General features: G+C 47.1%; 4 protein-coding genes across 7 annotated transcripts; 2 read left to right on the top strand and 2 right to left on the bottom strand.

Moving 5' to 3' along the window:
• The first annotated feature begins 1,329 nt into the window (after positions 1-1,329).
• LOC109528063 (germ cell-specific gene 1-like protein) lies at positions 1,330-7,137 on the top strand. Of its 2 annotated transcripts, XM_019890342.1 has the most exons (8): positions 1,339-1,353; positions 1,546-1,679; positions 1,761-2,173; positions 2,942-3,136; positions 4,423-4,482; positions 4,565-4,723; positions 6,261-6,372; positions 6,453-7,137. In XM_019890342.1, the coding sequence occupies exons 3-8, from the start codon at positions 1,978-1,980 to the stop codon at positions 6,922-6,924; spliced, it is 1,194 nt and encodes a 397-aa protein (XP_019745901.1). In that variant the 5' UTR covers positions 1,339-1,353; positions 1,546-1,679; positions 1,761-1,977; the 3' UTR covers positions 6,925-7,137. The 2 variants fall into 2 exon arrangements, with proteins under 2 accessions (XP_019745902.1, XP_019745901.1); XM_019890343.1 differs by lacking the exon at positions 1,546-1,679 and having other exon boundaries at positions 1,330-1,353.
• A 1,780-nt stretch (positions 7,138-8,917) lies between these two features.
• Positions 8,918-12,020, bottom strand: LOC109527988 (recoverin-like). The gene is made up of 5 exons (XM_019890237.1): positions 11,849-12,020; positions 11,646-11,744; positions 11,058-11,494; positions 9,501-9,612; positions 8,918-9,409 (listed from the first exon to the last, which is right to left on the bottom strand). The coding sequence occupies exons 3-5, from the start codon at positions 11,436-11,438 to the stop codon at positions 9,324-9,326; spliced, it is 579 nt and encodes a 192-aa protein (XP_019745796.1). The 5' UTR covers positions 11,439-11,494; positions 11,646-11,744; positions 11,849-12,020; the 3' UTR covers positions 8,918-9,323.
• A 1,698-nt stretch (positions 12,021-13,718) lies between these two features.
• On the bottom strand, positions 13,719-14,826 carry LOC109527976 (transmembrane protein 238-like). The gene is made up of 3 exons (XM_019890220.1): positions 14,686-14,826; positions 14,279-14,459; positions 13,719-14,020 (listed from the first exon to the last, which is right to left on the bottom strand). The coding sequence occupies exons 2-3, from the start codon at positions 14,427-14,429 to the stop codon at positions 13,857-13,859; spliced, it is 315 nt and encodes a 104-aa protein (XP_019745779.1). The 5' UTR covers positions 14,430-14,459; positions 14,686-14,826; the 3' UTR covers positions 13,719-13,856.
• Positions 14,827-14,895: 69 nt separating this feature from the next.
• Positions 14,896-19,892, top strand: LOC109527975 (coiled-coil domain-containing protein 106-like). 3 transcript variants are annotated; one of them, XM_019890217.1, is made up of 8 exons: positions 14,924-14,970; positions 15,071-15,111; positions 16,268-16,414; positions 16,540-16,743; positions 17,380-17,526; positions 17,613-17,822; positions 18,090-18,250; positions 19,428-19,892. In XM_019890217.1, the coding sequence occupies exons 2-8, from the start codon at positions 15,072-15,074 to the stop codon at positions 19,581-19,583; spliced, it is 1,065 nt and encodes a 354-aa protein (XP_019745776.1). In that variant the 5' UTR covers positions 14,924-14,970; position 15,071; the 3' UTR covers positions 19,584-19,892. The 3 variants fall into 3 exon arrangements, with proteins under 3 accessions (XP_019745778.1, XP_019745777.1, XP_019745776.1); XM_019890219.1 differs by having other exon boundaries at positions 14,896-15,111; positions 16,268-16,321; XM_019890218.1 differs by having other exon boundaries at positions 14,896-15,111; positions 16,540-16,731.
• The last annotated feature ends 88 nt before the right edge of the window (positions 19,893-19,980 follow it).

Below are 19,980 nucleotides of genomic sequence, written 5' to 3'. Positions count from 1 at the left end.
TTCAGCGCACGTATGTAGAGTAAGGGCACTCGCTGTCCCTGTTGGACATGATGACGTTTGGTGTCCCCTTGGACATTGTTTGTGGTGGCGGCGGGGGTTGATGATTGGACGCCTGCTCGCGGCCGTTGATCTTATCTCGCTGCTGACTTGATCGTCGCTCTTGGAGCGGAGGTCCGAGTTGACGTGTGAGTGGGCGCGCTCCAAGTGGAGCGCGGCAACAGATGGACTTGGGATGACTCGTGATGATGACTTGCGAGGATTACGCCAAGAAAAGCGGCCGGCTTTGTGGCGCGACCTGCCACACCGCTTGGGACGGACGGCAGTGATGGAAAAAAAGATCCTCGTGCTGGTGAGTGATACAACGCATTTTGAAGAAAATGTTTCAATATTCCATTTCATGTTTTAGTCTTTTGTATCATGTTTGTGAAGAGCGTGAACATGTTGCATTATTTCGTCCTGTCACTGTTTTAACTGTTTTCCATGTCATGTTTCAATATTCCATATTATTGTTTGAAAACTCTTGTCATGTTTCAGCATTCCATATTGTTTCAACAGTCGGTCATATTTTTGCATTCTGTTTGCGCATTTCAGCCTATCCTGTCATATTTCAGCATTTCATGTCAAGGGCATCATTCCAGATCACGTTGCAATGTTCCACTTGGCTGTTTCAACATTTCAATCCATGTTTCAGAATTCTATGTTTTTGTTGTTGAACTATTACAGGTCATGTTTTGGCATTCCGTGCCATTTTATTGCTCGTGTATGTATACTTTATCCCCTGACATTGGATGGATCCATTGCTTGTCGACCTGTGCTGTCGTTTTTATTCGGCGATGCTAGCTGGTAACTAGCTAGCGATGTTTGCGTTTCATGAGTTTCAGCATTCTATATCGTGATGTTTTTGTATGTTATGCTGTGTTTCAGGATTTTGTCTCATCTTTCAGCATCCCGTGCCGTTGTTGCCGCATACTGTTTGTGATATTTCAGCATTTCAAATTGTTTCTATGCCTCAGAAGTCAAGATCGCGTTGTCACATTTTATGCCATTGTTCCATCATGTTGTGTTTCAGCAGCCCAGGCATTCTATGTGGCATTGCAATTGTGATTATTTTGTGCTAGACTAGCTTTGCTAACCATGTGTGTTTCATGGGCTCGTCAGGTTGAGGTGGTCCAGACCAAGACAAAGAAAGACAGTAATCCGATCCAGACGAGCCATTGAGATTAAGGTGGATTAGAATCCCAGGGGCGACTTTTTGACTTGACCAAGCAAGTACAGGAGTGGCCGGATTGGTCGCACAGACCCCCCCGGGAGGACGCAGGGGAATGGGATAGAGGAGCCGGTCCCATTCATCAGGTGAGCCATCCAAGCAGTTAAACAAATCCTGTCTTCTCACAGGCCACATCAAGAATGACGGCCTATGATGTGCATTCTACAAGGAGAATTCAGCTGTCGCTTATTGTCGGCATAAAAAGCAGGATTGAAGAGGATTTGACGTCCAATAATCGTCATCAAAAACTAGGATGAGCTGAAATCGTTCAAATTCAGTGTCGAACCATATAGTGTTCCACCCTGTCGTGGTCGAAGGTGGAATTACACGCCAAATCAACCCAAGGCAGAGCAAAATCAATTGTACTCGAAATAATCCGTGAGCAAGCAGGACCACAAACCAACAGTTGAAGGTTGTTTACTGTAACCTTTTTGAGACGTTTTACTTTGGTGAGCTCTTCTTCATGGGAAATGTGTGCTTTGTCTTGATAAAGGTTGTGAAACAGCCATGTAGCCTGAACCTTCCTCCAGCAAGTCGGTGACGTGTGGGAATGTGACGTTCGCATATCCGGATCTGCCATCCACTCGTTCTCAATTTCCCAAATCCCCTTCTCTGGATTTGCTGTCTCTGGCCTCTCTCGCTGCACCCGCCATGCCGCCGCATCTCTGAGCCTCGGCCCCGGCCGGGAATAGGGAGCGGCGCCGTCGGCCATGTTGGAAAAGATGTCCCGCCAGCAGCGGTCCCTGCTGTCGTTGGCGTTGACCTCGCTGGCCCTCAGCTTGTCCGTGTCGGCCTTCTGCACATCGTACTGGTGCGAGGGGACCCATAAGGTGGTCAAGCCACTCTGCCTGTCGCCCGTCAAGATGAAGAACTGCGGCCAGAACAACAGCCAGCCCTACACCACAGGTCCGAATGCCACTTAGGTCGAAAATACCCCAATTTGCCTAAAAAATGGACCCATCCGCTGCTGAGCTCTGTTTGAGCCAGCTTGCTGGGGTTTGTTTTATACAAAACAAGTCGCATGCCTTGAAAAGTTTTGGAACATCTGCCTTTGGAGCGAAAGATGCATATAAGTGCTGCTTTGGCATATACCGAAGTTGTTTTATCGAACAGTGGACTGGCACGGATTCCCATAATCCCTGAAAGCTTTGTTGCTAATCCCCCAACTCTTGCGGATTGTGTCAGGCTTATCTGTTTTCCCAAGCATGTGCTATACAATGTTCCACATGTGTGCAGTCCACATCTGCAGCATTCCCCACCTTAGGAGTCATGGGATTAAGAGTTTCCAGATGAAGGGCGAGGAAAACAACCAGCACTCAATCCTTCTTTAAACCTTTACGTCACAATACTAGGTGGCTACTTGTTACCTATGAGACGTCTAGGCTACGACCAAGCTTGGAAAAACTTCGGCCCATTCTGTAATCTAGCCCACTGAGTGTCTACGTGATCAAGACTCCCTTCAAATTGGTTTATTAAAATATAGGCGATTTTTACTGTTGCCCTCATTCAGTAAATTCTAGTTGGTTTTAAAGAATCGTACCTATCCAGAGAATGTGTCCCTTTGAGAATCAACCTTTGCTCAGAAATGAATGTAGGCCCCTTTGGAGTATTTGAGGTTCTTGGAACATCACGGACCTTAACTTTGTCAAGTGTTGCCTCCCCTCCCTCACCCAGAGGCCCCGACGCCGGACCCCAGGAACCCATCGTCCAACGTGACGCTGACGCCGCTGCAGAGGGAGCAGCTGGCCATCCTCAGGAGGAAGCAGCTGGCCAACGCCGTCCACTACATCTGGGAGACGGGCGAGGACAAGTACATGCTGCGCTACTTCCATACTGGATTCTGGCTGTCCTGTGAGAAGCACAACGAAGGTGAGTGGCGTGGCGGCAAACAACTCTGTCGTCGAGACTCTCATCTGTCTCTCTAGGTACTCCTGCACGCATGAAGGGTAGCCGGGTCGCCGGGGAGTTGAAGTAAATTCAATTCACGGTTGTTTGTCTTTGCGGTGACCTATTGGAGACCTTGGACTCAAGTTTTATGCAGCTCTCTGAGACATCTTGGAGACTAATTCCGTTCCGCTGCTGGCAAGATGTTTCCAGGAGGTCTTTGCAATGACTCAGAGACCTGCTGGAGAGCGAATAGAAGTCTCCGTGTATGCGACGACACATTACCCGCTAGATCAATAGATTTAATTTTACCGTATTGGCCGAATACAAGACGGTGTTTTTTGCATTGAAATAAGACTGAAAAAGTGGGGGTCGTCTTATATTCGGGGTCTAGACATTATACCCATTCATGACGCTAGATGGCGCCAGATAGCATTGAAGCTAATGCTGAACTTGACTCCCCAGGCCAAAGTGAACCCCTGCCACGAAGAATAAAACTAAAAATAGCGGTAGCACGAAGAAGAAAAATAAAAAACAGTGGTAAGAATGAAAAGAGAAGAAAATAATAGAAGAGATAACAGAAAATGGAGAAACATAGCGACAATCTGGAGAAAAGTGGGTCGAAGATCGGCCAGGTTAACCGGCAGCTGAGGAGAGGTTATGTAATTTACATTTCAAAAACCAGAAGCCATTCATTTACGAATGTGATTGCACTTTAGATTTGAATGAGGCAAAATAACATGCTTTTTCTCTGATATATATTGTTATAGTCATTTGTTTCAGATGCACTGTAATTATTTTCTGTATAAAAATTAATGTGGTGTTCAAAAAGTCTTTTTCCAAACTTGAGTTTGAAAAAGGGGGTCGTCTTATAATCAGGGCAGTCTTATATTCGGGCCAATACAGTATTTATTTTATTTTTTTCAAAAATAAAGATTTTAAACTTGGATAGTTCGCAAATGCTCACAAATTTAGCTGTAAACTGAGGCACTGTCATCATCATCATCCCATTTTTGGGTATCACCAAGCTTGCTCGAAATATTTGTCAAACGTATCAGTCGTTCATTAAAGAAGATCAACAACGTTCAATTATTCTGGCCAAGCCAAGCACAACTGACTTTCTGAGTTTTCTCTCCATTGATGGAGTGATTTTGCAGGAAGTGAAACCTGCCCCTTTGGAAATGGCACTTAATCAATGCCAAGTGCGAATAAAACTACAAGCGAGCTCGAAAAAATGGATGGACCTATTTTAATGCACGTTATTGTTCCAGGTGAGGACCAGGAGGAAAAGTGTCGCAGCTTCATCGAGCTGACGCCAGGAGAGACTCAAGGTCAGTGGCAACGTCCCGCCTCGCAGCACCTCACCTGGTTCCCCGCCACCGTGTTTACGGTCGCGTGCGTCTTTGCCCGCAGGTGTCCTGTGGCTGTCGGTCATCAGTGAGTTCATGTACATCGGCCTGCTGGCCATGGGCTTCCTGCTCATGTGGCTGGAGGCCATCTGCTTGTGCGCCAAGAGGGAGATGAACGCTCTCAAGATCAACGCCTTCGCCGCCATGTGCACCGTGCTGTCAGGTGGGCCCCGACGAACACACCCGCTTCATTCACCGAGCCACGCCACTGAACTGGATGCAGCTGGATGATAGCCACCAAACTGCTGTTCTTATCAGTACATTTTTTGAGGCATCCCCTCTACTGGCACCTTGATTGTTGTGTTCGCATGAAACGGTCGTTAAATAACTTGGCATTATGACATGAGATGATGGAGAGTAGAATGCCAGCATTCTGATTCCGGTCTCATGACTGTCACAGTGATAATTTTACAGTTTGAGCCCTGCGAGTCCCAGGGACTTACTGATCAGAAAAATATGAATCCCATTATGCATTTAGACCAGATGTGTCAAACATACGGCCCGCGGGCCGGAACCGGCCCCCAAGGAGATTCGATCCGGCCTGCGGCATCATTTAAAAGTGGAAAAAAAATGCATTAAAGACACCGAATGAATATTTTAAATAAAATGCAATTCGTGGATTTTCCGCTAGGGGGCACACTGTTTTGATCACAGCAGAAGACAACATTGTTTTGATCGGGGAAGAAAACAGCAGTCTCAGTCTGTCACCAAGATAGACCCAACGCAGCAAATGATATGAAAGCGCCAATCAATGCGTCTTGAGACCAAAACAAAGGAAAGAGATGATATTTTGGTGATTCATAGCAGAGTATGGTATAATGTTAATGGTTCGGCCCACTTGACATCTACCGAGTGCGTATGTGTCCCACAATGTGAAATGAGTTTGACAAATAATTCAGGCATACAAGATTTGCTGAGAAATAGGTTCTTATTTCATCCCATGGTTCAGTCTTTGAGTTGATAAATTCTCCTCTCTTTACTCTGCTTCCAATGATGCAAGGCTTTCTCAAAGTCAATTTATCACAAAAAAACTATCCAACTTTAGCTGCTTCCTCTGTGATATCTCCGCAATAAACTTTCGCAACACTTGTTTTAACGTTACACAACTTGGCAATCGTCTGCCGATCTCACCAATCTCGCCACGCGAGAACGGAAATCTCGTCACGTGAGAAGACTGAACGCGAGATCAAAACAACAATGGCGGCGATTGTCAAACTGCGATCGTTGCTGGAAAAAAAGATGTACCGTCGTTCTTTTTTTTTTTTTTTTTTTGTTTTGACTGACAAATTTCCTTGTGTCCCAAAAACGCACATTGTTTGGAACTGTGCATCCCGCGGGGAAATTATATGTCTAGGACGCCGGATGCAGATGTAACGATATGGCTGCTGTCAGTAAAACGGCCTCATTGTACAGGTATCACTTGAAATCGATACCAGAGTGCCACCTATTTTGGTCAAAACCGGACTCAAACCTGGTATCAAAGGCGGCTCAAATTGCAAAAGTGGGCCAATTTACTGCTAACGTTAAACGTATCCCTCTTAAATCACAAATGCGTCGAACCTTCCTTCTGGCAATGCTGTGTGAACATTGTCGAACGTGTCTGGCATTATTGAGTGTGAGAAAGCTTGAATGAAGGCAACGAGAGGTGACTTTCTCCTGAAGTGTGACCCCCCCGCCCCCCTCCAACCTCTGGCGTGCAGGCATGATGGGCATGGTGGCGCATATGATGTACACCACCGTCTTCCAGATGACCGTCAGCATTGGGCCCAAAGACTGGAGGCCGCAGACGTGGGACTACGGCTGGTCCTTTGCGTATGTCTACACGTGCATGATCATCATCATCAGAATTCATAAAGTGCTGACGATCCCCTCTCCGCCCTCCCCCCCACCAGCCTGGCCTGGCTGTCGTTCAGTTGCTGCATGGCGGCCGCCGTGGCCACGCTCAATTCCTACACCAAAACCATCATCGAGATGAAGCACCGCGCCCGGATGCGCCTGGAGGAGGTCCGCGCCGCCGCCCGCGCCCCCTCCTATGAGGAAGTCGTCCGCGCCGGAGGGGGCGTCTACTCCGTCAGCCAGCTGATCCAGCTGGGCCAGCAGGGAGCGCTCATGGACCCCCTGTGGCCACGGGGGGCGGGCCCCGCCGTGGGACCGCTGGCCTGCAGGGCCGGCGGGGCGCTCGTGGGGATGGGAGTGGCGGGGATGGGGGCCGTGGGCGTGATGGGGTCCGGGGGGTGCTCGGCCAACCCTCCAGGCAGCGTGCTGGTGATGGAGGGTTGCGGCGTAGGCGTCTGCGAAGACTGCGAAAGGGAGCTGGACCAGATGGACTATCTGCACCAGGACGGGGACGGCTCGCTCTGTTAGCGCCGCTTTGCTGATGCCTGCTGGTCCGGACAGGAACTGAATGTGGGGCAAAGCGAGTCGCAAGAGACACTTGACGCAAATGTTCTTCAGGACTGTACGTCAACGTTGTGGTGAAAGAATTCATTTGGAACTTGGGCTCAGTTAGGTGGTGAGGTGACGAAGTGTGGCTGCTTCGAAACGGGTTTTTTTTTTTTCCTGGTTTTTGTTTTTTTTAATCAACTGCCTCATTCGTACTGAAATGACAGGACTTGTGTTGACATTTAAAGTGTGTGTTGAGTAAACAAGTTGATTCCTCACTCCCACAGCAATGGTCTCCTTGGTGTTTATTTGGCATCATTTGATGGCGTTGTCGGCGGGATCTGGAAGATAAGACATTCGGGATTGCTGCTCGTCAACACTGCAAAACACGGCCGGCCGTAGGAGGTACGATTTTTCTCTCCGGTGAGTGCTCATTTGTCTTCTCGTTGCACTTGTCGTCGTTGACATTTGCATGTTTAACAAGGATCGACTGAGGAGGATCTCGCGCAAACTGTTGCTGGGGAAGACTTCATCGGTGAGCGTGTGGGACTTAAGTCCGCTGACAATGAGCACAAGGGGAAAGGCGAGCAAGGTTAATCGGCCGATCTTGCGTGACCACGTTGGGAAGCGATACGCAGCGGCCAAAGACGAGACGTGAGAAAGGACTAGCGGTAACAAGTAGCTGTTTGCCCACTCCAAGATTTGCCTGTTAGTTCGGGTTAACGTGTGCTGAGTCTGCTTCGTTTTATGGCTTCCAAACGCAGAGAGGGCGAAGGCTGTTCTTTTATGTCATGTAGGTGATGTAACGGAGAACGCGTACTAGATTATAGAGTAGAGTTAAACTAAGTTAATTCTCTTGATAGTTATGATTGTAGATACTAATGAGAAATACTGATCGCTCTAACTTCTGTATTCTTCGTGCCAACAGTTTCCCTCCTGTGGCAGGCGTTTTGCCAGTTGGGCTCAAGAGACGTCATCCTGGCGGGTGAGTGGTTAGCGCTTCTGCCCCACCGCTGTGAGGTTGGGGCTTCAAAACGAGGCTCCGGCCTTCCCAAGTGGATTTTGCGTGTTCACAGCGCTCTTAACAAAGGAATGGTTTTCCTTAAAGGGCCAGCATGCCCAAAAGCCCTCGTGTAAAGTTGCGGATTGAGTCGCCGTGTTTAATGAGGGCAGGAGCAAAGAATGGAGGCTTTGGACCTGAGACAGATGCTCTGCACAAGATTACACGAATAATCTGCACAAAGCGAGCGGCTGATTGACAGATCAACAAGGTCGCGATGTGGTCTGTAATCACAAGAGAAAAGTGGGAGCATTGATGTAACGGGAGGAGGAGGGTTCGGGACAACAAGGATGGCAGATGGGAACGGAAAGCAGGTCTCGGGATCACTTGAATTTTTTTTCCTTGAGCGACGCAAACAGCACCGCAGGCCAGTGTCGAGCAACAAAGAAAACAGACACAAAGCCGTCAGATTCGGCCATTTCAAACCCTTCAAAATATTTCTAGGCATGCTACTTGGCAATAAATGAAAATATGGGAGAAACGTTGGCGTTGGTCCCAATAGTAGGCGTAGCTTTTTCCTTTTTCCGTGGATGAATAAATGAGGCACAGTATGGCGGTGCGTTTGGAGCCAGCACACGCGACGGAATATATCTCTTTCGTAAAACTCATGACAATTACTTTGTGACATATAGGCCAAAGAGAAAATATCCTCCAGAGGATGAGTTCAAAGCGAGGACAGAAAAAAATGCAAACAGCTATACCTAATCATGTGGCCGCATAGGATCATTGGCGTGACCCGAACGAAAGTATGAGTGAAATACGAACGCTGTCATTTCACTCAAGCTTGATTTTCGAGAAACCAACAAGGAGAGAACATCGGCTGCGGCTGAGAAGCAAAACTACACACGACGAGAAACAGGAAGTGCTCTTTATTCCTGTAATCATCTGATTTTTATTCTGGAAAAGACCACTTTATTCACTCAGAGAAAGAGAGAGAGTACTATTTTGATATGGGGAAAAAAAAGCGTTTTGTCTGAAAACATACAACTTAATTCATTCGGAGGCTGTCGCAGTGATGGTGTAATGATGATGATGATGATGTCACACTTACATCGGAGCTTTTCATTGGACCAAAGCTAAGAGAGGGTGGAGTCATTGCTGCATGATGTCCGTCTTCATTTGCATGAATTTATGTTTGTATGTATGTATGTATGTATGTATGTGTGTGTGTGTGTTTATACAAAATACATGTGTCTATGTATACTGCATATATGTATGACGTAACCATTTATTGCAAATTAAAGCTACGGCTGGCGGACCCCCGGGGAGGCCGGCAGCCCACTTTGAGAACCGCTGCTGCGTTTGTAGAGACGGGAGGTTGTTACTTGGGTGGCTGGTACTGAATCAAGCGCAAGGCCTCCTCGTTGTCCAGAACCCCTTGGATGAACTCACCCTCGGCCACACGCTCTGAAACACACACACACAGCACAATAATGTCACATCCATGGCCCACGCAGCCCCCGACACCCCATTGAGGTTGCATTTGTTTTCCCCTCACCGTTTTCTCCCTTGTCAAAGAACTTCCAGAGTTTTTCAGCCCTTTTTTCTGCTGTGTTCTCATCAGAGGGAAGTCTGGGCACCTCGTCTTTGGGAATCAGCTTAAAAATGGCCTGCAAAACACACACACACACACACACACAGGCATAGGCATCATCATCCAGGTACAGCTCCACAATTTTTGCTCTACCAGGGCTAAAGAGGGGCTTGAGCGATACAAAGAGGGGGTGGGCTGAGAAAAGAATTCATAAATACAATTGTAAAATAGCAAATGAAATGCTAAGGATCTACAGCGATTTCTGACAGGGATTACATTACACGTGCACCCCTCGCCTGGTGTAGCACTATTGCTGTCGTCGTCATCATCATCATAACAGCCATCGAAGCACTAAAATAAGAATCCAGTGTCGGTGGTGTTGTGACAGTCGGAGGCTGAAAATCTCTCAAAATGGCAGCGCTTACAATATTTTTGTCACCCGCGTAATCCGACGGCGTTGCCAGAAGCCGCCGAGCGGCTTAACCAATGATTACCAGATGTGCTCTTCAGGCAGCCTCTGCCGGACTTCTTTTGTTCTGCCGTCAGATCAACTTTCATCACCCAAATTCTGAAATTCAAGTGTGGCTAACTTGAAATAGCAAACATTCACACCTGAAATGAAAGCTAATGATCAAACACCGCCTTGTCGCAATGACTTGGTGGTCTTGTGGTGCTAAAACATCAATGCGATATGGATCTCTCTCTCTCTCTCTTGGTCTCATTTTTTTAAAGGACAGTTCGTTGATAGATGAGGTTTAAAATCAAAGAGTTCGCGTTTACATGTATGACCTGATAATTATTTGTGAGGGATGGACTCGGCATGTGCGACCTTGGTCACACGGCGGGAGGACGCCATTCAGATGGCTAAACTTTGATTGGAAGCCCCTGGTGATTGGTTTTGAGTTCCCCTGCCTGCAAGTGTGGCTTTGGTGACGAGGACACGGCAGAGCGAGCTTTCCAGGTGACCTTAAGGAGCCTCGCTGGCTTAATGTGTTTATTGGGACCAATTCAAGTCTTAATCCTTCTCCTCATCACTTCAATCACGCTCGCAAGTTCCACACGCACGCAGATGCCATCTCCGTCCGTCGCAACACCTTCAGGCCTTCAAGAAGTCGCACTGACTCTTAAACAATGTCCACCCCCAACCACCCCACCGAGCCCTTTTGTTGTACATGAATCAGCCGTGTGCTTGGCGGCGGCAGTTTTCCCTCGCGTGCAACTTGCAGACTGTTTCCTGCTACTTTTCTGCCGGTGCGAAGCCGAAGTGCTTCCAAATAACGGACTTGAACAAACTATCTCCTCTCGGTTTGCCATCACATCATTAGATTGAACAGGGCACATCAACAGGCGAAGGAAGCCACTAAAGCACCAACTTGGTGTCAAGCAACTGTGTTGAAGTAATTGGAGGAGTTTCATTTAGAGGCAAATAGTGTTTTGCTGCCCTCATGTGGCATCTATGAGCAATTTTTTGGGGGGGTGGGTGTCAATCAATTGCACCTTTTCGCTACCGCCAAATCTTACCGTGCAAATTTCCTTGACCTCGGACTTGGTGATGTATCCGTTCTTGTCAACGTCAAAGAGCGAGAAGGCCCACTCCAGCTTCCTGGTGGTTTTCCCGGTGGACGTCATGTGCAGGGCAATGATGTATTCCTTGAAGTCCAGGGTGCCGTCGTCGTTAGTGTCAAAGGATCGGAAGACGTGCTGCGCGTACGTGTTGCCGTCGCTATCCGGGAAGAACTTGCTGTAGATGGACTGGAACTCCTCCTTGCTGAGACGGCCGCTGGGACACTGCCTCTTGAAGTTCTCGTACCACTGCGTGATCTCTGTCTCGGAGAATTTGGTGTGGAGCTTCAAGTCCTCCAGGATTTCCTTGGACACGGCGCTGCTCTTGGAGTTGCCCATGACTGATGATGTGGAAGGAACCGCACTCAACCTCGCTAGGTTCACCTTTTTATTGTCTAAAAATAAAAAGAAAAAATCATCCAAATTTTCAAAAAAAGGCAGTTTGGGTAGAGTCGAGTCTCTCACAAGCTTTCGACAGGTCCTAAACTTAGCGACTGAAGTCTATCTCAAGTCAAGTGATGTGATTCGACCCCCCCGACCTCCCACCTCTCTGGCTGATGTTGATGATGATGATGATTGCCACCAAGGAGCAGGTTATAATCTGGGAGCCTTGCCAAAAAAAGTCAGTCACTAGAGGAGAAGATTCTGGAAGGAGCACGCATCAGTAGATTGATCAAACTTGGATGAAAATGCTCACTGGGAGAACTTTCTGGCAAATTGTTTTTCATAGTTCGGGTTTTAGGTCTTACCTGTGTTGTCTGTGTGAGCAAGCAACAGATCCGTGCGGTACCGACGGGAATATTTAGTCTGGCGTCCGCCGAGGAAATCCGCCTTCACCTGCTGGGATTAGTCAATTAAACAGCATCACCCTGAGGAGGAGCCTGCACAGGAGAGCCCACGTGAGTCCCAACACGCACGCACGCACGCGCACTGTGATGATTTGATTCGGATGAACAACCCCCCCCACTACTAATTTAAAATTTCCGTTCTGATACATGACAAAGTGGCAGTTTCAAAACGTCAACTCGACATTGTCTTTTTCCCTTTCTTTGCCTCCCACCTCACCGGTGGAGCCACCAAGTACCAAGGAGGCCTCCCCTCGGCCCTTTGCCCAACCAGCTGGGACCCTCACCAGTGCTCACCATGGCCCCCCAAACTCTGCTTCTCTTTTTTTTTTTTCCTCCACTTCTCTTTTGACTTCACCCACCACGCTCATTTATCTCATGCGACTTATCGTATCACACATGAACTTGAGTAAGGCCATGTGTTTATTCGGGGCTGTGGGAGGAGAGTGGCAGCGGGTGTAAAATCAACATTGGCTCAAGCGAGACATGGGCACTGCAACTTTTCTTTACAGGCTGCGGTGGGTGTTTTCCACGACTGCACGGAAAGTGATAGGCACCTCTTCAGTTGCGCCTTCTTTCTCTGATTGGTTGGTTGAACGGCCTATTTTGGCAAAATAAGGAGTAGAACGGACAGATATCAGTTCTGGTAGTGTAGGTAGCGGGGTCGATGGAAAAAGTCCTCCAAAAAATCGATCCCAGAGTTAAGTACGGACACCTGAAAAATCAGTCCGTGCATATCCGTGCTTGTTTATGGCAGAGGGAATCCTGTGATTGAAAAGGGGGTGGAGAGATTAGCGACGGAGTCAGGCAGCCAAGGTGGCGAGTTGAGGCGGCCTCAAGAGGATTTGGCAGCAGAACAAAGCAACGGCAGAAAAGGCAACGGAAAGTAGTGGCCCTTCCAATGTCATCAAATCCCCTTGACCAGACTTGAAGGAATCTATTTTTAGAGGCAAAGTTCAAGCTCATTGTCGTCACACGGATGAGTGTGACCCTTGATCACCATGGTAACAAGTGCTCAGGGAGGACAAGCTAGAAGAAGGGGAAAAAAAAACAGACTCCTCCCTAGCCCTTCTCTTTTCCTGTCATGGACCTGTACTTTGCGGACACTACCGGTTCTTATGCCTGACCCCAGGGACAACTCGGGGTCCGTGAGCCACCATAAACTTGTCATTTCACTTTGTCAAAAGTACACCCCCCCCTTTTTTCCCCCCATATTTTTTCTTGAAAAAAATCACATTTTTTCTTTGGAAAATTAGAAGTTTTTATCCCGAGAAAACAGCTTTATTCTTGTAAAGATTTACTAATAGAGCACTAATTCCTTCTCATAACATCCCCCCCCACCCCCATATGAATTTATTGTAATGTTTCGTCATTAGCAGAAATTAAGTTCACTTGTGCACTAATGGTGTGAAGATCACTGGGGTGGGTGGGGGGGGTCTTGCAAATACTGTATTTCTAGTGTGTGTATGGTGAGGCCAGCAGCACACCCAAATGCCGTACCGGTGCACCCAAGCTCAGAGGAACCGATCCCCACATTCGTTCTCTGAGAGTGACGGTCGTCATCGCAACAGAGTACTTTGCTCTCTGGATCCTCCTCCCGAGGGGTCCACCTTCCCCCAAAGGACTGAAATTAAGGATGTCCCTGGACACAAATGAGTTGAAGTTTACGGGCTGCCTTCACAAAGATCAGTATTTAATTGCGATTCATCTGAATGTTGTTCTCAAACGTGACGGCATACTTCCTGTCCAATGCAATGACTGTTGACACTTGTAAATTTTCTTTTTCTATCTTTATTGAAATGTAAGGAGGGACCATCGAGTGACAATACGAAATGTACAAACATCCACATAGAGAGAAAGTGAAACGTTTCGGACAAGCTGCTTGACAATGAGCGCCGACTCCTCCCGGGGCTCAGCGGTGGATTCTGTACGTGCGGATCTTGCGGCTGAGATTACGAGCCAGGCGGTCCACGGCGCTGCCGACGTGTCCCAGCTCCTTTTGGGACGTCAGGCCTTCAATGTTTCCGCTGTACCACAGCACCCAGCCGCCCAGCGACAGCACCACCAACAGAGCGCCTGCGCACAACACACATTACAGTTTTTTTCTTGTTAAGGTCTGCCCCCGCCACCCCCTGACCCTCCTTCACCCGCTTCTATTTTTCTCAATATACAGTAGAGTTGATCACATGTCACTGACATACGGTATGTACTTTTCAACCTTTTTATGAATCGGTGTTTTTAAGCTCTGGTGGGAAAAAAATGCTTCAATTCAACGAGAAAGTGGCTGTGATGGAGAGTCCATTACTGTACTCTGCAAGGTGTGCGTGCGTATACCGGTGTAGACAAGAAGGTCGCCAAAGTCTCGTCCTTTCACCTCTAGAGGGGCGAAGACCCCCAGTAGTAGGGCGGTGCCCCCCAGCACGTCCATGAGCACGGCGATGGCCAGAGCCAGTTTGCAGTGGGACAGGCCGTCACACAGGCCCATGATGGTTGATTTTGCAGGTGAAAGAGCAGCCTTGAAGAAATTAAATTAAAAATACTTTTGGACGCCAAAGTCATGTAAACGATTCGTAAAGGCTTCAACATAGAGGTGAAGTAAGCAAAAGAAAGGCTTATGCAGCAAACACACACTCATAGATTTGAGCGACGAGTTTTTGGAAAGCGGTCTGGAGTTGCATGCATCCAAGTTAGACCAGAAAGGCAAAATGTGTAAAAGATCATGACACACGAATGGGACTTACTTTTTATATTTGCACTGCATCAAATCCTTCTTTTAACGTCTTTAATCTTTCCTCGAGAGCATTTCGAACCGCTTTCTTTTTGTTTTTGTTCCCACTTAACTTTCTTCACTTCCGCATTTTTTTACCTGCACCCCGCCTATATGACGTCACCCTATTTTTTTACACGTTGGGTGCGTCAGCACATGGACGAGCACAATGAGCATCCGGGTACTTGAGGCAGGAGCCATAACGGTGTACTGCGCATGCCCGTGAGTCTGACCACCTGTTGGGACTTCTTATAATCAAGTAATTGGTCGTATTACAGAAGAATAAACCTCAAAGTTTCCCTCGACTTATCGGGCGACGAAGTGAACGTCAAACGCGTCTTTCTGTGCTCTGTTTGCAGGATGAATCCAGCGTGCAGCTCGGACGATGCGAGCATGCCAGGTAACGGACCGAAACTTTTCATGGCTGACAAACTGCGAGATGCGTTTCAAAATGTTCCACGAGCAAGAATGTCGCCTACAGAGGAGAGCCAGAATCTTCTGTCATCACTTCTTATTTATTTAATCTGCTTTTTTTGTTTTGTTTCCTTTTCTCAAAAAACGCACACGGAATGATTTGTGTTATGACTCCTTTACAGATTTGTTCGTTGTCCGATATCAAACTCAGGTAACGGACACTTGCAAGTGGAAGCGTTTATATGCCCTCTGCCCGGCTCAATCCGAGTATTAGACAGTGTCAGGCGGTTATTTGCCTACTACTTATGTCAATCACATGTATTAGACATTGCTGGGTGTTTATACGCCTGCTACTTTAGGTCTGTCTCAGGTAATAGACCGTGCCAGGTGCCATAGTTTATGCCTGTTACTTGGGCCATTCTCAGGTCATAGACAGTACCAGGTGAAAGAGTTGATCGCTAACTACTCGTTGGGTCAACCTTAGAAAATGGGCAGTGTACACACACACACACACACACACACACACGCACACACGAAATCAAATTGCTCCAATTTTAAACTTGTCAAGTGTCGAATTTGTTTCATTAATGCCTTTAAAATGACATTGAGGTTATAGGGATAACTTGAGTATTAAGAAAAAAAAAGCTTTCATATATCAGTAAATGACAGTTCATTTTTTTAAATAAATAGTTGTTAAGCAATGAGCAGCATTTTGTGATCTTCCTCATGATGATTACAGCTTATCAAGACTTTGTTTTTATTTTATTTTTTTTTTCATAACACTTGTCATTTCCATCACTTCGGATGTTTATTGAGCAGACTAAGGCACAATTTGACTTTGGAGCAATTCACTCAGAATTACTGTTACGCCACTGTTAATTTTCACGTCGTCTGTACAAAATAATAATGTTCACGTGTGATTGATATTATCATGTAACGATATGTTTAGAATTGCCGTTGTAATTTGCAGTGGTGTGCGTCTGTACTGTGACATACTGAATCCTGTTCACTGTTTTGTGTGGCTATGTAATTGACGCAAAATATTAGGAATCTCGATATGAAGTTACGGATCCGGTGAGAGTGTGTACATACAAGTGTCTTGTTAGTTTAGACTAGTGTTGTGTTCTGTTTCATGTGATCAGCTCATGACATGGCTACTGCAGCAGCAGCAGCGGCAGGAGGAGGAGGCAGAGGAGGTTTGTACCCAGAGTGTTACGAGGTGTCTTTCCCCATCGAGGAGGGCATGGAGAGGCTCACCTCCTACCACCACGGCCAACAGATGCCGGACGGTACGGATCTCGCAGTGAACAAAAATGACAAAACAGGAGTGATTTGGCTCAATCTCTGGGATCGAAACAAAAGCCTGCCGTCTTTCTCCCGCATCACTGTAACCAGATGCTTTTTTTGTTGTTAGAACCCAGCATGCAGGAGGCGCCCCCGTCTCAGTACAGCCCCTTCATCCTGGTGTCCAACCTGCGGGCTCACCTCTACGTGGCGCTGGAGAAGAACGCCTGGCTGCAGAGGCGCATCGAGGAGCTAGAGGAAGAGCGCAACTTCCTGCGCTGCCAACTGGACCGTCTCATCGTCGGCATGCGGGGGCTGGAGGGTGAGCAGGGGGGTTTGTCGCACCTTCACCGAGTGCTGTGCCATTTATGCGTTTCTCGTATCCATGTAATTGTTGTGCATTACTTACAGTTTGCTAACAACATGGCATAACAACATTTATCACTGTTGACAATTTAGACATTTGGTCACTACTTTGGAAAGACAGCCACAATATGCGGGAATCAGATTGTATCAACTGACTTTGAGGAAAATGTGGCGGGGGGGGGGGGGGGGGGGGTTCTTACAAATAAGAAACCAAGCGCGCTTGGATCAAGTAGTATGCCGCTCCCAGTTGAGTGTATTCTACTGCTGACATATAAAAGAAAAGGTAATGAAACATTGTGTATCCAGGCACCATTTTGCCATTGGCGTCGACTGAAACTGACATCACAGTGCCTAAGAGCTCAGGTAACAACCAATCACAGCTCACCAGTTTTCTGGGTTTGCTGAACTGAGCCGTGCTTGGTCAAGACTTGAGTACCGAGCAACTGTGATGTGACTTTTGGTTGACAGCGAGTGGCAAAATGGAATACATGGAACATGTTATTATCACGAAAACGGTTAACTTGACTTCCCCTTTTAAGGCAACAAAAATCCAATTGAAAATGTCGTTTTGTGAGCAGACAAAGTCATTTTTTTTAATTGTCAGAGTGGTGTGGCGGCGCCCCACGTGGTGTGAAGGTGCAGCCTGCCAGCCCCACTAGGCCCCCCTCACCTATGACCACCCGCTCCGGAATGACCCTGAAGCGCCTGCAAGGACCCGGACAGCGGCCACACCATGGAACTGCCATCCCTGGTGAGGAACATGTGACGGATAAAAAAAAAAAATGTTTTGGTGGATCTGTTGATGTACGACGCTACGGTGAATTTTCCTGAGAGCAGTCAAGCAAGAGTTTCACCTGGAGGAGGAAAACTTCTACACGGACGAGGAGTACTTCGAGGAGCAGGAGGAGGAGCAGGAAGAGGTTGACGAAGAGGAGGACACTTTGCTGGAGGCCAGCATCAAGAAGAAGGGCCGAGGGCGAGCCGGCGAGCCCAGGATGAAAATGAGGAGGATCTTTCGCATCACCCACGGCAGGGAGAGGCAGAGAGGTAAGAGGTCAAGGCACCAGCGAAAGGGCCTTTCCCAGCCGCGTTTGCCTGGCATGAGAAATGCTCCCCTGTCACTTCCAAAATGATTCGTCCGTGATGACTTACAATCTGTCCACGCCAGCCACGTAGAGTGATAGGCAGAACAACGAAATGCTTTCCAACTCGATGGCATCCGAGCTTTAAAAGTGGAGAAGAATATCAATTCAAAGCTTCCGGTCAACATCCGGTTCTTTATGTGTGAACCCAAACAACTGAACTCCCTCGCAGTCAAAGACCCGGACGGTGTTTTGATCCGCTACAAGAAAATCCTGGCCACCTACCAGCGTGTGAGAAGCATGTCCCGAGCTTTCCAGATCCACGGGGTGGACCGTAACACCATGGCTTCCACGTCTCCAATCGCCGAGCTCCTGCTGGTGGCGCCAGACAAGGTCTCAGTTCTTTCTTTCTTTTTTTTCCTAATGTTCTTCGGTGGCGGGCCTGTTCCTCCTGTGGGGGACCGATTGTCGTCACATCATAGTTAAACCGACTTGATAAAATAAGACGAGAACATGAAAACAATCTTCAATATTTGTTCGACAACTGACAATATTTGGATTTGAAATGATGTGGTCAGTACAGTGAAACTCCTCTACAGCGAAATCATGTTTGCAGCAAGAAATCTTTCACAACAGGGGTTTTTTCACTGCAGAAAATTTGATCTCAGATGTAAACACACACACACACACACACATAAGTATGTGCATACACATATTTGACACTTCATATAGTCAGTGTAGAAAGAAAAAAAGGGAAAGAAATTGCGAAATTTACGATCGGCATTCACTTTCACTTACATCAATTTCTTGGCTAATGTTTTATTTTGCTTCCTCCATCTTTCATTTTGATCACTTTTACCCTCTCTTCCAGCGTCAGAGCTCTTGTCTTCGCTGCTTGACATCCAAAGGTCCGTTTTGTAGCCATTTTAGCAATGCAACGTTCTTGCTGCGTCTGAAACTAACAATAACAAATACTTCCTGGACTACTGCGCATGTGTAAACCAGTGTGGTGGTTGCTTTTGCCGTTTCCGAACAAAGCAGTAGAGGTCGCTGTTGGATTAGACTTCGTTGTAGTGAATCTCGTCGCGAGGCAAGAGCAGAGAAAAAGATTTCGTATAACGCAACAGAATTTTTTTTCGTTGTATGGGGGGCAGGAGAGTGGGAATGGTGTTAATGCATGAAGATTTTTTCACACTAGGGGGTATTTTCGCCCATGTAGGTTTTGTTGTAGAGGAGTTTCACTGTACTTCATTGTGTTAAAAAAAGAAAGAAAGAAAGAAAGCACAACCAGTGAAACTGTTCATGTTGCCGCGTCTTGTCAGTTTTTCCAGAGCTGTAGTTGAAGTTCCACAGGCCAACACGCACAACAGATTTTGAGGGCCCCTGGCACATTTGATGGACATAGCAACACACATAAACACACATGCTGAAATTCGATTGGACCGTAAAAATCATTGAGGCAATAAATACATCTGAACATCCAGCAAAGTATTACGGCTACGAAACACAACCGGACTGTCCGGACTGAATACTTGGTTAGAGTACGCACTCATTCCTTTGACTGCCGCAGATGGCCGAAGTGGGCGAGTTTGAGGCGGCCAAGGAGAAGCTTCTGGACTACGCCAGACGCTGCTACAAAATCATGGACGAGCAGACGCACGACAAAGTTCAGACCATGAAGAAAAGTCACAAGCTGCTGCCTATCTCCTACCGCTTCAGGAACTGAAGCGCCCCACATCCAGCGTTGACCCTTTGGCCAGAAGAAAAAGGTGGACTTCGATGGACTTCCGCGCGTTGCGTGAAGCTACTTTATTTATCCATTTATTTATTTTTCTACTTTATCCAACATTTCTGGAGGCAAGTCCCAGTTAAATGATAAGAAGTGACCTCAGTTCTTTTGAGATCCGTTTTATTTATGCCTTCGAGTTTACACGGCATGTACATTTAGAAGTCGGATTGCCAAACATGTTGCACGCTCTGTTTAAGTTGTTCTGGTCATTGTCATCATGTTGGGCAAATAAAAGTTGACATTTTTGCAACAAGCTACCTCGACTGTTTCATTATGTGTTGATTTTGACATTTGATTTTGACGCAAATGCATGTTGGGTTACAAATTCGAACTC

Source organism: Hippocampus comes, unplaced genomic scaffold (assembly GCF_001891065.2).
Source record: "Hippocampus comes isolate QL1 unplaced genomic scaffold, H_comes_QL1_v1.1 scaffold71, whole genome shotgun sequence".
NCBI lineage: Eukaryota > Metazoa > Chordata > Actinopteri > Syngnathiformes > Syngnathidae > Hippocampus > Hippocampus comes.
The sequence above is the reverse complement of the archived record's forward strand: the minus strand, read 5'-3'. Positions and strand labels throughout refer to the sequence as shown.

Bases quoted from the DNA above. Each gene is read 5' to 3' on its own strand.
- LOC109528063 (XM_019890343.1), top strand. From the start codon at position 1,978: ATGTTGGAAAAGATGTCCCGCCAGCAGCGGTCCCTGCTGTCGTTGGCG. The intron at 4,724-6,260 runs GTGGGCCCCGAC...TCTGGCGTGCAG, and splicing joins CATGTGCACCGTGCTGTCAG to GCATGATGGGCATGGTGGCG. The intron at 6,373-6,452 runs GTATGTCTACAC...CCCCCCCACCAG, and splicing joins GACTACGGCTGGTCCTTTGC to CCTGGCCTGGCTGTCGTTCA.
- LOC109527988 (XM_019890237.1), bottom strand. From the start codon at position 11,438: ATGGGCAACTCCAAGAGCAGCGCCGTGTCCAAGGAAATCCTGGAGGAC. The intron at 9,613-11,057 runs GTAAGATTTGGC...TGTGTTTTGCAG, and splicing joins AGGTCAAGGAAATTTGCACG to GCCATTTTTAAGCTGATTCC. The intron at 9,410-9,500 runs GTGAGGGGAAAA...TGTGTGTTTCAG, and splicing joins CTTTGACAAGGGAGAAAACG to AGCGTGTGGCCGAGGGTGAG.
- LOC109527976 (XM_019890220.1), bottom strand. From the start codon at position 14,429: ATGGGCCTGTGTGACGGCCTGTCCCACTGCAAACTGGCTCTGGCCATC. The intron at 14,021-14,278 runs GTATACGCACGC...TGTTGTGCGCAG, and splicing joins CGACCTTCTTGTCTACACCG to GCGCTCTGTTGGTGGTGCTG.
- LOC109527975 (XM_019890217.1), top strand. From the start codon at position 15,072: ATGAATCCAGCGTGCAGCTCGGACGATGCGAGCATGCCAG. The intron at 16,744-17,379 runs GTTTGTCGCACC...TTTAATTGTCAG, and splicing joins GCTGGAGGGTGAGCAGGGGG to AGTGGTGTGGCGGCGCCCCA. The intron at 17,823-18,089 runs GTAAGAGGTCAA...ACTCCCTCGCAG, and splicing joins CGGCAGGGAGAGGCAGAGAG to TCAAAGACCCGGACGGTGTT.